General features: G+C 32.1%; 1 protein-coding gene across 1 annotated transcript; it reads right to left on the reverse strand.

Annotated features, from left to right (window-relative positions):
* Positions 1-20: 20 nt before the first annotated feature.
* On the reverse strand, positions 21-9,134 carry LOC133782249 (uncharacterized). Its single transcript, XM_062221489.1, has 4 exons — positions 8,798-9,134; positions 8,486-8,719; positions 4,954-6,207; positions 21-619 (listed from the first exon to the last, which is right to left on the reverse strand). Exons 1-4 carry the CDS (start codon positions 9,064-9,066, stop codon positions 34-36), a joined length of 2,343 nt encoding a protein of 780 aa, XP_062077473.1. The 5' UTR covers positions 9,067-9,134; the 3' UTR covers positions 21-33.
* Positions 9,135-13,658: the final 4,524 nt, after the last annotated feature.

Consider the following 13,658-nt stretch of genomic DNA (forward strand, 5'->3'; position numbering starts at 1 on the left):
ACTACTCATGCACATTGAGATAAAAAGTAATAATCATGCTCCATGATGCAGTGAAATCATACCATTCTTATATTGTTTTCTGGCATTCCTATATTTTTCAAGCAGCTTCTTATAGCTCTGCTTTACATCTTCAAATATTATCTCAGAGCAAAACCTAGACTTTATTTGCATGAAGCCACCTTCTATCTCACATTTGTTTTGAGCCAATAATGGGAACAAGTTCATGATTTCCCTAAAAGGTGCGTAACAATCAAGCCCTTCACATTTTTCGTCCCCCAAAATCTGGAGCCATCTGATCCGCTGAAAGGGATCTTCATTTTTCTGAAGAGCGGCTTCCACATTACTCAGGGCTTCAGAAAACATTGATTCGGTGTTGATTTTATCAACCAAACAGTGGAAAAAAATTCGGTTCGGATCAAGCAAATCACTGGAATATGACGATGAAGAAATTCCAGCAACCAAACAAGCCTTTCGAAAGGTAGGATCAGAATCGCCAATCAGCCTAATGGCAGCATGTAACAAAGTCACACACACATCATAGACAGAAACAGAACCAGAGCAGGACTGCTTTTTCTTTAGGTTCCAATTCCACAGTGCTACATGGACAAATCCTTCCCACCTGTGTTAAAAGCGCACATACAAAACAATGAGAGAGAGGAAGAGAGATTTAAGATGTCTGATTTTTACACACTGGAACCCCGCTCAGCATGCAACACATCTTTAATGAAAGTTAATCAATGATGTCTGATCTGCTTTACAATTATGCCAAATAAAGACACGTCCATGCAATAAGCATCTTTTGTTCAAATGAGACAAAAGGCCCAGAAAGTTGTCTTTCTGCCTCGTATAATAAGCTCCCAAAGATACCATGCAGCATCTCACGTAAATTGTAGGGCTGCTTCTTCTAAAAGTATGGTTACCAGAATTAAAATTTTACAAATGTTAAAAAATGAGATCTACATATGGGAAAACAGTGATAAATAAGGATAGCAACAGGAAGAGTTTGGGTACTTAACCACCTTACCCTATTATTTTCTGCGACAAGGGTAACCCTATCCAATGAAATTTTTTTTTAAAAATTAAAAAATTCAATATAACTATAATTATCAAAATCTAAATCCATAATACGCAAAGTTAAAACTCATATTTGAATACATAATTATTAAAATCTTCTAAATTTAAATATCAAAGTCGAAATCCATATCTAAATTCACAATTATAAAAGTCAAAAGAACAGCCTTGGTTCATCAATCATTCTCTCAATTTCTCAACTTTCTACTGTTTCAAAAGTAGCATATAACAAGAAAGAAAAACATCTTGTTATTTTCGTTGCAAATTATTTAATAATAAAAACAAACAACTAAAAATATGTATCAACTTACATCTAATTCAATTCCAACACTGTTAAAATTTCTATCATCCCAAAAACACGACAACTCTTTCTTTATCTTTTGATTGATATATCAAATGTCATACATCAATTAACAAAACTTGTGTTCATAAAATTACGACAAAAAGCTTAAAATTAAATTTTTAATTATATTCATATTAAAATACTAATTAATTTTCGAAGTAAAATTATTTTTTTATTTTATATTAAATGAATTATCCATAAATATTAATATGTAAAATAATAAGAAAAAATATACATGTAAATATATAGTAGGGTAGGGAAATAGGGTAGAGTATACATATAATTGCATCCTACCCTATACTCGCCTTGTGGGTGCATGTTTCTGTATTTACACCCTACTTGAAATCCTAATTCAACGGGTGATACCCTACCCATTAGTGGTACCCACAGGCAAACATTTCAGGTAAAATTGTCTAATAACCTTTATGTAAATTGTAAGTTTGATAAGCCAATAAATACGCAGGAAGTAGAAAAACTAAAATTAGAACCAGATATACAAATACACTAGTCCATAAACACAAAACTATAGACAGATGAGATAGAAGCTGGATTGTTAAAATTTTAATAATAAATTAAAATGATTTCCTGCCCCCACAAATCAAATATGAATTTGAAGCACAATAAATCTTTGAAATGTCTAAGATATCAATAGGGTACCACCAATGATATAGGCGTCAAATCTATATCTATCATTAGGTGGAAATCACCCAAATTATAGGTCATTTGTTTTATGCACACGAGTTCATTCACAATCAAATCTACAAGCCATTGATAAGGTTGTCACTTGATTGAAAAAAGGAAAATGAGAAGAAAAAAATTCATCAATTGATGGCATTGATAATATTTTGGTAATATTATGTATCTATTTTTGCCATCAATTATAGCAAACAATTTCTACACGACAATCTGATTGATATATCAGTTGTAACCATTCTACTTATACGCTGCATGGGGTCCAATAATGACTAGTACAGTATCACTCCACGCTTCATGAAATAAAATAAAAAATTAAAAGATATGATATTGATTTTTCAAATATATCAGTGATTTTGAAAGTTTCTCATATGAAAGCACTGATGGGTTAACACTTGGATCTGTAGTTTTGAAAGTCTCACGGATGACATATTGGTGGGTTTACACTTTCTATGGTTTGGAAAGATTCAGACCAATGAGCCAACCCCTCCAATAGATTTTTTTTTTTAACTAGACTCCCTGCCTGAACCTACAATATTTGGGAACTAGAAAACTATAGCAATTTCTGTGTACGTACCCAGGAGTGACTCAAGCCTCAGACCTTGTGGGAACAATCCACATGCCTGAACATTTGAGCAATTCTTCTCGACTACCCCTCCAATAGAAACTTAATTATTCTACTTCAAAGAAAGACATTTATCTATGGTTTTAAAAGTCTCTCTTATGACATATTGGAGGGTTTACAGTTTCCGTGGTTTGAAAGATTCTTACCAATGAGCCACCCCTCCTAATAGAACTTAACTATTTTACTTCAAAGAAAGACAATAGACAACATCAAATAAGATTAACTAGGAGATATTGGAAGTTGTTTACACCTTTCGATGTTGGAGCTCTCTTACACTTACTCCAAGTAGAATTGTGATATCTAACTTCACCTATTAAAAAATAATCAACTTCATTATCATAACCTCAACCTTTATCTCACCCACCGAACTCACAACCTTATAAATTTGGTGGGTGGAATAAGAGATAAGATTATAAATTACCCTCATAATCCTATTTTTGATGCCGACTTAAGATTTGGACAAGTATTTTCTCTCACAAAAATAATTATAAAAGAGCCCATATTTAGATTATATAATTATTTTTTATTTTTATTTATTTTGTAAGTTATTATATGAAATTGAAAACTCTATATTTGAAAAGTTCAATATTTTAAAGTAACTAGACATTAATGTTATATAATTAACAGTAATACTACACTAGCACTCTCCCTCAATGTACCAATCATTGGGTGGATTGAAATGGAGTTTGGACAATGTTGTATATTATTATGAATTGGATTACAACTCAAAACTATATATGCAAATTTTGCACACAGAACGTTTAATTCAAATTAATTGCAATTATCAAATTAATTTTTTTTTTTTAAAAAAAAAAGTCTCAAGTGGGCCTCTCCATCATTGGTGTATTTGGTTTTGTAATCTCATACACCTCAATAAATAATCCCACCCAATTGGGATTTTATTTCTGTGAGAAGAATATTTTATTCTAATCCCAAGCTAGTTTTGAACTAGGATGGTATTTTCTACTCATCTCTACCCACCAAAAAGAATGACAAATAGGTTAAGCCTTTCTTAGTGCTTAGTGTTTACATCTAGAAGACTTCTGATTTTTTTTATTTTGGCGTGTCCTAGAAATTTTCAGACTTCAGAAAATCACATTTATAATTCAAAATAGAAAAATAACTAACATGATAGCACAATAACCTTCACTAAAGAGAAGAGCTGGTAACTAGTTGGTGAAAAGGGATTGAATAGGCCTCTCTACCATCATTATGTACAAATAGATAGACATTTGTACAGAATTGTAAAGTAGCCTTCTATCATAGATGATCATAGTCCCAATTCTTCCATGAAGCGATCAGCAGTTGATCTTCACTACTAATGTACATGTAGAGCTAGCCAACACCCATACCAACATCTGCCTTGTTAGATAATTCTATTGAGCACCAATTGTGCCCAGAACATTTTAACTTTAAACCCAATCACATTTTTCCATATAACATTGAAATCATATATGCCTCCAACACAATCCCATGAAATTATATAGTAGGAGAAAAAGTTTTCCGTGCTGAGAAGGGTCAGTGCATTTTTTTCCCTAAAAGAGTTGGTTTTCGAATACTATTTCCACAGTGTGATAAAGCAATGTCTACCCTACCAGTTATACATAGCTCAACAGGTGCTGCAGCACTGTTGTGCACATCGAATTTTTCTTTAGCACTGTTGTGAAGTGGAAAGTCAACTAAATGCATACGACACACACAAGTGCTCGGAGAAGAACAATTTAGAAGATAATCTAACAGTATAAAATTACTATATTAAATATAGGCTCTAAAATGCACTAAAAACAGATTCATGGTAGACCATCCAACAAATTAATATATAAAATCTTTGCATATCCAATAAACTCTAAGAAGACTTGCATATATACCTTGCTCTACTTGGAATACAAGTTATAAACATAGTAGTATAGTGCGCACTATCTTAGGCAGCAGAACTTTAAAATTCAAATATACATCTCTTTTTGCTGAAGAAACTTTAAAAATATTTGGCATACAAAAGATCAAATCTTCTTGAGCAAAAAAGAAAGATCAAATCTTATTAAAAATAGAAAACGGACAAATAAGAAATCTAGAGGCACGGATAACTACTTTCTTTCATTATATAAAGGTCAAGAAGAAAAGAGTATGGTAAAACTAGTCAAACAAAGAGAATAATAGAAAAATAGGCAGGACGTTAGGTAGCAAAAGATAAAAAGAAAACCAAAACTAAGCTTTTACTTACTCAAAAGGGGGCTCCACTTCAATACCAAGAGTCAGGTGCAAGGAATATCCAGCAGACCCAGAACCAGTTTCAGTGTAGGCCTCATGAAAAAAGCCTCTGGGAATATACAGAACATCGCCTTCTCTCAATGAAAAAAGTTCACATCCAGCTGCTGGACTGTCAGCTTCAGAAAATTTCAAGTTCTCAAGAGGATCATACAAACGAGGTAACTGCTTATTTGATTGAGAGAAAACCTTCCATTGCTTAGTCCCATAAAGTTGGCATACAAACACACAGTGATCATCATAGTGACATGCCAAGCCCTGAGAATTTGGTGGTGTCAAGTACATATTGGCACCTACTGATGGTTGACCAAACATAGATGCTAATCCATCAGCAATAGCAGCGATAGTTTTAAAGCGAAATTCCATGCCACGTAAAGCAATTGTGTAACCGTCTTTAAAGGCCTCTTCACATTTGAAAACATCGATATTACTAAAATAATTTAAAACCTCTGGAAAGGAAGAGCTTGAAACAAAATTGAAGAAATGGTCCTCTCTTTTCAAATGTCTGTTTGTTCTCAGAACCCTTATGTCTTGCTGGTATATTATAGGACAACCCAATTTATGCTTTACCTCCTTCAAGAAAGTTAGAATGTCTAATTCATCTGAAGCAATCGGAATACAGGAAACCATACTTTTAAGGATAGAAGAGAGAAAAGAGGGAAATGATTTGGTAGCGTTTAGAAATTGTAGGAATGGGGAGAAAATATCACCCTTCTCAACTGAAGCATTGGAAAGACTCCGCAGAAGAATGGGTGACGATTCCCAATGTTTTAACACAAAATCATTAAAATTGGACCCATTCAAACCAAAAATATGTCTTTGAACCATCTCAAATGGCAGAGGCGTGATTAAATGACAATCATTAATGGAAAGCCTAAAGATGCTTTCAGCTATATCTTCTACTTTAAAGTAGCTATTACTAAAGAGTCCCACCTGGTTGAATTTCATAGGGTTGCAGGAAAACATTTGGCTATGAACTTGTTCCCAGAGATTCTTTAGAGAGGCCAAGAAAGATTGAGACAGATTTCCAGGAATTTGTTCCAATTGTTCGATGTTGCACATGTTAATCAGGTTGATTGCACCATTAAGAAGTAATGCAGAAAGCTCATCACCCTTAAATCCAACCTTCACACAGCTAATACTTTCCCTTTCTGCAAAGCATGGAGGAACTGAAGTAGCTGAGCACTTAGGAACCTGCAAGAATCTCAATCTAAGGAATGTAAAGTGAATTGATCAAAACTTACAAACCAAAAGCGCCAAGTAGTTATCATAGAAGAATATTCCAATTCAAATAAGAACATAAAAAATGAGGAAGGCAATGCAACTTTTCCACAGTAATCAATATGGCCATAATCTTACGATTTGTTTAAACAATTAATAATAATTAAAATATATAGACACATACATATCAAGGATCAAACAATTCTAGCCTTAAAAAACTTGTTCTCAATATTTGAAGGACAAGGAAGCATTGTAAAATGCGGCATTTTAAAATCTACAAAGAAAAATGGGAAGCATTATAAAATATGTGGAAAAAACAATTATATGATTTTATCAAAGATTCCGAATGCTATTTCATGACTCTTTCGTAATCATCGCAAATAAGAAATGAAAGAGACTATCAGTAGCAGGCACACAAAATGAAACATAAGAAAGATCAATCAAATGCTAACAAGAAAAGAAACAACCACGCTTCCACTAACTTCCCTAGCAACAATAATTTTGCTAATCATAAGACTGATAATTATAAGCTATTTTGTCTTGTTAATTGCACATAATACTATCAGTAACCAGTAATACACAATAATTATAAGCTATTTTGTCTTGTTAATTACTCATAATATTACCAGTAACACACAAGCAGAATAACATACAATTCCAGATCAGGCACATTAAAAGTAGCAAATGTTTATTGTTATTCAATATATTTAATGTAGCAGCTTTACATGTATGTATTCACTTCATATAATTTTATCAGAGAGAGAGACTGTTAATCTGGAACTTTAATAATATATATATATATATATATAAAAAGAGAAAATGCATAAAGAGAACACAGACACAAGACAAATGGCATCCTTAACAATTTGTTTTACAAGTAGATTTAAAATAAAAAATAAATAAGGGAGAAGGGAGCAAGGATAGAAATATAAATATGCATAGCACATACACATGTAATAGAGTAATTGGTGAAAATAAATTCTCTAAAATATCACGTTGGAAAATGGCTTAAGTTAAAAAATTCTCTGCAAAATCGCCTTCTCAACACACCTAACACCAAGTCATTCAAATGTCGAATAAGTGTCAAGAGTTGTCGAGAAACTACATTGCAATGAATGATTTAGCATAGGTCTATTTCCAAAACACCATTTAAACATAGGCTTGTATAAAGAGGGGAGAGAGAAAGTATCACTTTAATGGCACATTACTAAACTGTAATCAAAATCGGAATAAATCAATGAAAAAGAATGGGAATAAAATATAAAAGAATTTGAATTATTATTTGTATTATGTTGTTTACTAAAATTGACTCAAAAGGGAATCGGAATCATTTTAACTTGTTTATATAATCAACAAACATAATCAAAATGCTTAAATTCACTCAATTGTCATTTTTTATTATAAAATATAAAGTGGTATTTTGGTGAGGTGGGTTTTTAAAGGAAAAAAATGTTTTTTGATTTTTAATTTTTAAAAAAATGAAATGAAATAGAAGTCATTGAGGGTAATGAGATTCCTTGGGTGTTTGGGAGGAATCATTCCCATTCTTTCCCTCTGACCCCATCAAGTTCTCCCATTCCTCATTTTAGTACAGACGTGAATGGGAATCATTACCATTCAAATGATTCCAAGTATAATGTATTAAAAAATCAAAACAGGCCAGACAAAACATCACTTGGCACATAACAAACTTAGATATGTGGGAATTAAATTAATGATAGTTGATCCACTATACAATGTTTCAAAAATGAAAAAACATGGAAAGAGGGAGAGAAAGAGATGAAATAATAAAAAATCTTAAACCATTTGAAGAAATTGGCCTCTACTACATTCTCCAATGAAAACGTAAACATAAGTTTCCAAGATCATAAGCGATTAAAAAGTTTTATCTGTGATAGACATCATTTTCTAAGTCTAAAATATTGCTGAAACTCTCTCTTGTTTCTTTAACTCCGTTGACAACAATCTTAACAAAATTGTATCATTTCTTAGAACCAAATTCCATGTCTCGAAATACATCATTTGCAAAGTCAACTTAGATTGATATTTGTTTTCTAATCTAATTTTCAACATCACACAATTTGATTCTAAGAAAAAATCTAGTGTAGGCATTTATTATAAGTTGTATTTTTCATACTATTTGTGTACTTGTTTAAAAAAAAGAATTATCTAAGCAAAGTTACTAAAAATAGCTAGCCAAATATATGCGTTGCACATATCATTCCATAAAATAAAAAGAATAAAAGCACAACTATGAAAACACTCACATAAGAGCCTCAAGAGCACAAAAATGCAGCAACCTTTCCCGTCCAATACAAGTTGTCCCCACATCCAAAACAGCATTACAAGCCGCCATTAAAACTGTCCTCTTGGGACTCCCCAAGGCCGAGACCAAAGCCTTTACAGTCTCACTATCCGAAGCAATTTCCTCGTTCATTTCCAGCGACAACAGCGATGCCAACCCCACAATTTCCGCACCACAAGACACGATTGCGGCGTACCTGCAATTCAGAAACGAATTAAGACCGGAAACTGTTTGATAAAAAGTCAAGAGGGAGAGAAAATAGAAAATTCTTTACTTGGAGGCTAGAAGGGTCGGAAGGAGAGAGATAATTGGGGTTTGGATGTGAGAGAGACGAAGTTTTGCTAAGCTTTTGTTGATTAAGGGTAGGAGATAGCGGGGTTGTTTGTGCAAATTAGTTAGGGCTGCGACTAGAATGGCGAAGAGGGCATCGAAATCGGAGGCATATTGGACTTGGACGCCATTGTTGTGCGTAGAGGATTCATCGCTTTTCCTCTTTCGGTTTTTCTTGCGTGAGCTTAGACTGGGCCTGCGTTGCTTCTCCATTTCAGACTGAGGTTGAACTCCTTGGTCATCCGCACGCAGTGTCAAGTTTGTTTATTTATTTATATTTAACAAATGAACAAATACTCATTCATTTTAATCTTTAACTAGAGAGGCTAATAATATATCAAAATATATAATAAATATATGGTGTAATATATTCCAACCAACTAAACTCTTTTTTTTTTATATTTACTGCGCAGATGTATCTAATTATGAGAAGCAATATTTTATACACATTTGAAAAGATAAATAACAAAATCTAATATTCCTAAAATGAAAACCTAAGTGAAAAACAATCTCTTAGAAAGAAAGTGTCGTATTATTTCATATAATATAATATTAGATTAAATAATGTGATTTGTCACATTTTGTAACATATAATTGAGAGTTACAAAATTAGATACATGTGTGTACCAAAATGTAAGATATTTTGGAGTTATAAAACTAGTTACAAATTTGCAATTCTTAAATATCACCCAATAATGTATATACTTTATGTTACACATTATAATTTGAATTCGTCAAGGTCATAAGTGAAATGGTTGTTGGAGACATGATTTTAACTCCCATAATGTGTATGGATGTTACAAAGTCATGTGAGAAGAGGATAGAACTGTTTGGAAATGCAAAAGCTGAGTTTTGTTGAAATTGGAGTTGTGGTCATGGCCACTGATAATCCCTGGTTGTGCCCTGCATGACAGAGGTTAGTGGCCGCGACCAAGGACTCTAACAGCCAACTCCAACCTCTTTTTTCCATCTTGGACGGTTCTAACATCTCATGTAACTCCCAAAACTCATTTTTAATTCCATAAAACGTCCAATTAAACATTGGTAACAGCCATGGGGTTGGTGGAATTTGAAATTCAAAAGGTGTCTTAAAACTCTATAAATAGGTTCCTATTACTCACTTGTAAGATAACATTATTTCTATCCACTAGAGCACTTGACTAGAAATACACCGAAAGACTTAATTATTTTAGAGAGTTATTTCCAATATTGAGATAATCCCTTAGTGCTTGAGATAAGGAAAATAAGCTTTTAGACAAAGATTGTAAACTTTGCTCAAGTCAGTGATCTCCAATGCTCTTCACTTTGGTTGTGTAAGTGAGAGTGATTTATTTCATTGTTCTTGTTGTTTATTATTTCTTCTATTGTTCATCTTGTCATCTTTTTTTATTTCCTCTTGCTATTAGAGTTGTATCATCTTCTAACTTTTATGATAGAGTTGTGATTTCTTCTATTTCATCTTCTTATTTCTATATTTACTTGTATTTTTGTAATAGAATTGTAAACTTATTTAATTATCATCTTGTCTTTTGTATTCTTTTGCTCAGAGTTGTAATAGTTCTTATTTTCCATTGAGGCAATAACATTATCTCTAACAATCAAAAGTTTATTCCCTTGTTTTTTTTCAATGGAAGGTGAGACCATCAAGATCATGAACCAAGACCTAGTGAGGTTGGATAAGTTTGATAGATCCAATTTCACTATGTGGTAAGATAAGATAAGTGTAAAAGGTATACACTATTTTATATAATAGCAATGAGATTCTATTAGCATTCTTTCTTATGTTAATATATAAACTATATTGATATATACATGTGAATTATCATGATTTTATGGTGTGTCATATAATATGATTATTAATGTGATTAGTAACCATTTATTTGGTAAATAAAAGAATAATTTGAGAAATTAAAATTTCTCATTTAAGTATTGAACCAAAGGGGGTTACATCTTTTATTGGAAGTGTCTTGTCATTGCAAGAAAAATAGATCAAGGTGGATTCAAAAATTATGGGATGACATATTGACTTAATAGACTTGGAGTCTAGAGCGTGGTCAAATGAAATATATTTGAGAATTATTTAGTGTCAATAATTCTTAAATACTCAATGTCTCAATGAGGAGACATTACGAAATTGGAGAAGCGATTTTGAATCTTAAAACCAAAAATAGTGAATGAATTGATGGGAATTTTGTTCATTTTGGTTAAAGATAATAAAATAATGATATGATTAATTTATTCTAAATGAGGAGACATTTTTAATTGTAAAACCAATTTTAAAGTATAAGAAATCAAAGTAATTAAATAAATCAATAACGGTTTATTTTCTTTGATTTAAGTGTTTTGACATATTCAAATTGATCTTAGTGAGAATAATCAATGGATGTCAAAGTGGTGTTTTGAAAAGAATCTCAAAGACTCTTTAAAATGCACAAAAGTTGCTTAAGTAATTTTGAGATTATATTAGACAACTAAAAGTGAAAATTAGTGATTATTTTGAGAAATTTTCACATGACATTTGTGTTCACATTTTTTATTTTGTGAAATATATAAAAGAAAGCAACTAAGTGAAAATTACTTTAAAAAAAGTGTCTTTCTTTAGCAAGTAAATAAATCAAAATAAACATTGAGGTTTTTGTTTATCTTGATCTATTGAGAGTTTATCATGTGACTTAAAGGACTCATGATGAACTTTTTGAATTATAAGTCTAGATTTATCCTAGAAGACAAAAGACTTAATAGAAATAAAGAGATTTCTATTTAAAAGTGATATTTTCACTTTATGTGAGAAATGTGGGGGTGATGCTCCAAAGTTAATTAATTTATTTTCATAATGGTTATTTAATTTGGTCATCCCATTAAATAGGTGACTTGGAATTCCACATTCTAAATCACTTTGGCTATATGTGTATAGAATGGATAAATCTAGACATGCTTGGTGTCTAAAGTTATTGTTATTAATATTTTGCTTCAAGAAGGAATCAATTTAAAACATAAAGGAGAATTCATAGAAACAAAGAGGTTTCTATAATTAATATTCAAAAAAATGTTTATCTTATATATTGAAGTATAAAATAGTGGGGGTGTTGACTATAGTCAAAATCACTATTTTAATGGTGTAACTATTTTAATAAAATTATAGCTAGTAACAAAGTTTGAATAAAATAATGAGAGTGTTTAAGTATGCATACATGAGAAAAGAAATGACTCAAATTGAATCATTTCTACATCTCAAGGGATGGGACTTAGACTCCCTAAAGAGATTCGAGGTTGATGGTAACCTATCTTAATACTAATAACCATCTAGTATTAGGTTCAATAGGTAATAATACGTCAATCAAGTAAATAGTAATAGTACTTAAAATTTTTGTCCCATCTGAGATATGAGTATTAGAGTGTTACCAAAATGAGGGTTAAAACTGAAATATTTTTTTAATAGAACCCAGTCTTGAAAAGAAAAGTATTTTAGGGTAACAAAATAATGTCAGAGTTCTACCTTTATAGACCTAAGGGTTGTGTCGCCCCTCATGAGAATTGGGAGTCATTCTCAAGAAAATTCTATGAATGGAAAGTGCATATGGCCATTAACGGTGCAAAAGCGAGACATTGAGGTCTTAAGTGAACAAAGCAAATGTGTGTTATCACCGGTTTGTTACCAAAGGATAGTGGTTCAATGTTTCGACAATCAAAATTTCAACAAACTTTGTGATAATTACAATAAGGTAAAATTCAAGTCAAAATACATTTTACTTTATGCATTAATACAAATGTTTCTATACAGAGTAATTATTTAATCAAGTGGGGGAATATTATATTTTAATATAATATTTATTGATTAAATAAGTGTTACAAAAGTTATTATTTAATCTAGTGGGGGAATGTTATATTATTTCATATAATATAATATTATATTAAATAATGTGACAAAATGTAATTTGTCACACAAATGTGATTCGCCACACCTTGTAACATATAATTGAGAGTTACAAAATTGGACACATGTGTGTGCCCAAATGTAACATATTTTGGAGTTACAAAATTAGTTACAAATTTGCAACTCCTAACTATCACCCAATAATGTATAGATTTTATGTTACACATTTTGATTTGAATTCATCAAAGTTATAAGTGAAATGGTTGTTGGAGACATGATTTTAACCCCCATAATATGTATGGATGTTACAAAGTCATGTGGGAAGAGGATAGAACCATATGGAAATGCAAAAGCTGAGTTTTGCTGAAATTGGAGGCATGGCCGCGACCACTAATAATCCTTGGCCATGGCCTGGGGGACAGAGGCCAGTGGTCGCGGCCAGGAACATCTCTGGTCGCAGCCAAAGACGTTGACAGCTAACTCCAACTTCTTTTTTCCATCTTGAACCGTTCTAACACCTCATGTAACTCCTAAAACTCCTTTTTGATTCCATAAACATCCAATTAAACATTGGTAACAGTCATGGGGTTAGTGGAATTTGAAACTCAAGGGGTGTCTCAAAACTATATAAATAGAAGTCTAGTGCTCACTTGTAAGACAACACTATTTCTATCCACTAGAGCACTTGGCTAGAAATACACCAAAATGCTTGATTATTCTAAATAGCTATTTCTAATATTGAGAGAATCCCTTAGTGCTTGAGATTGGGGGAAATAAGCTTTTGGGCAAAGGTTGTAAGTCTTGTTCAAGTTGGTGATCCCCAATGCTCTCCAATCTCAGTCGCTCTGTCAGAAGTGCGACTCCGAGCTCCATACCTTTAGAGCAGAATCAGTGAAATACTCAACCTACCAATACTCATAGGAACAATCAG

This window comes from Humulus lupulus, chromosome 6 (genome assembly GCF_963169125.1).
Source record: "Humulus lupulus chromosome 6, drHumLupu1.1, whole genome shotgun sequence".
Lineage (NCBI taxonomy): Eukaryota > Viridiplantae > Streptophyta > Magnoliopsida > Rosales > Cannabaceae > Humulus > Humulus lupulus.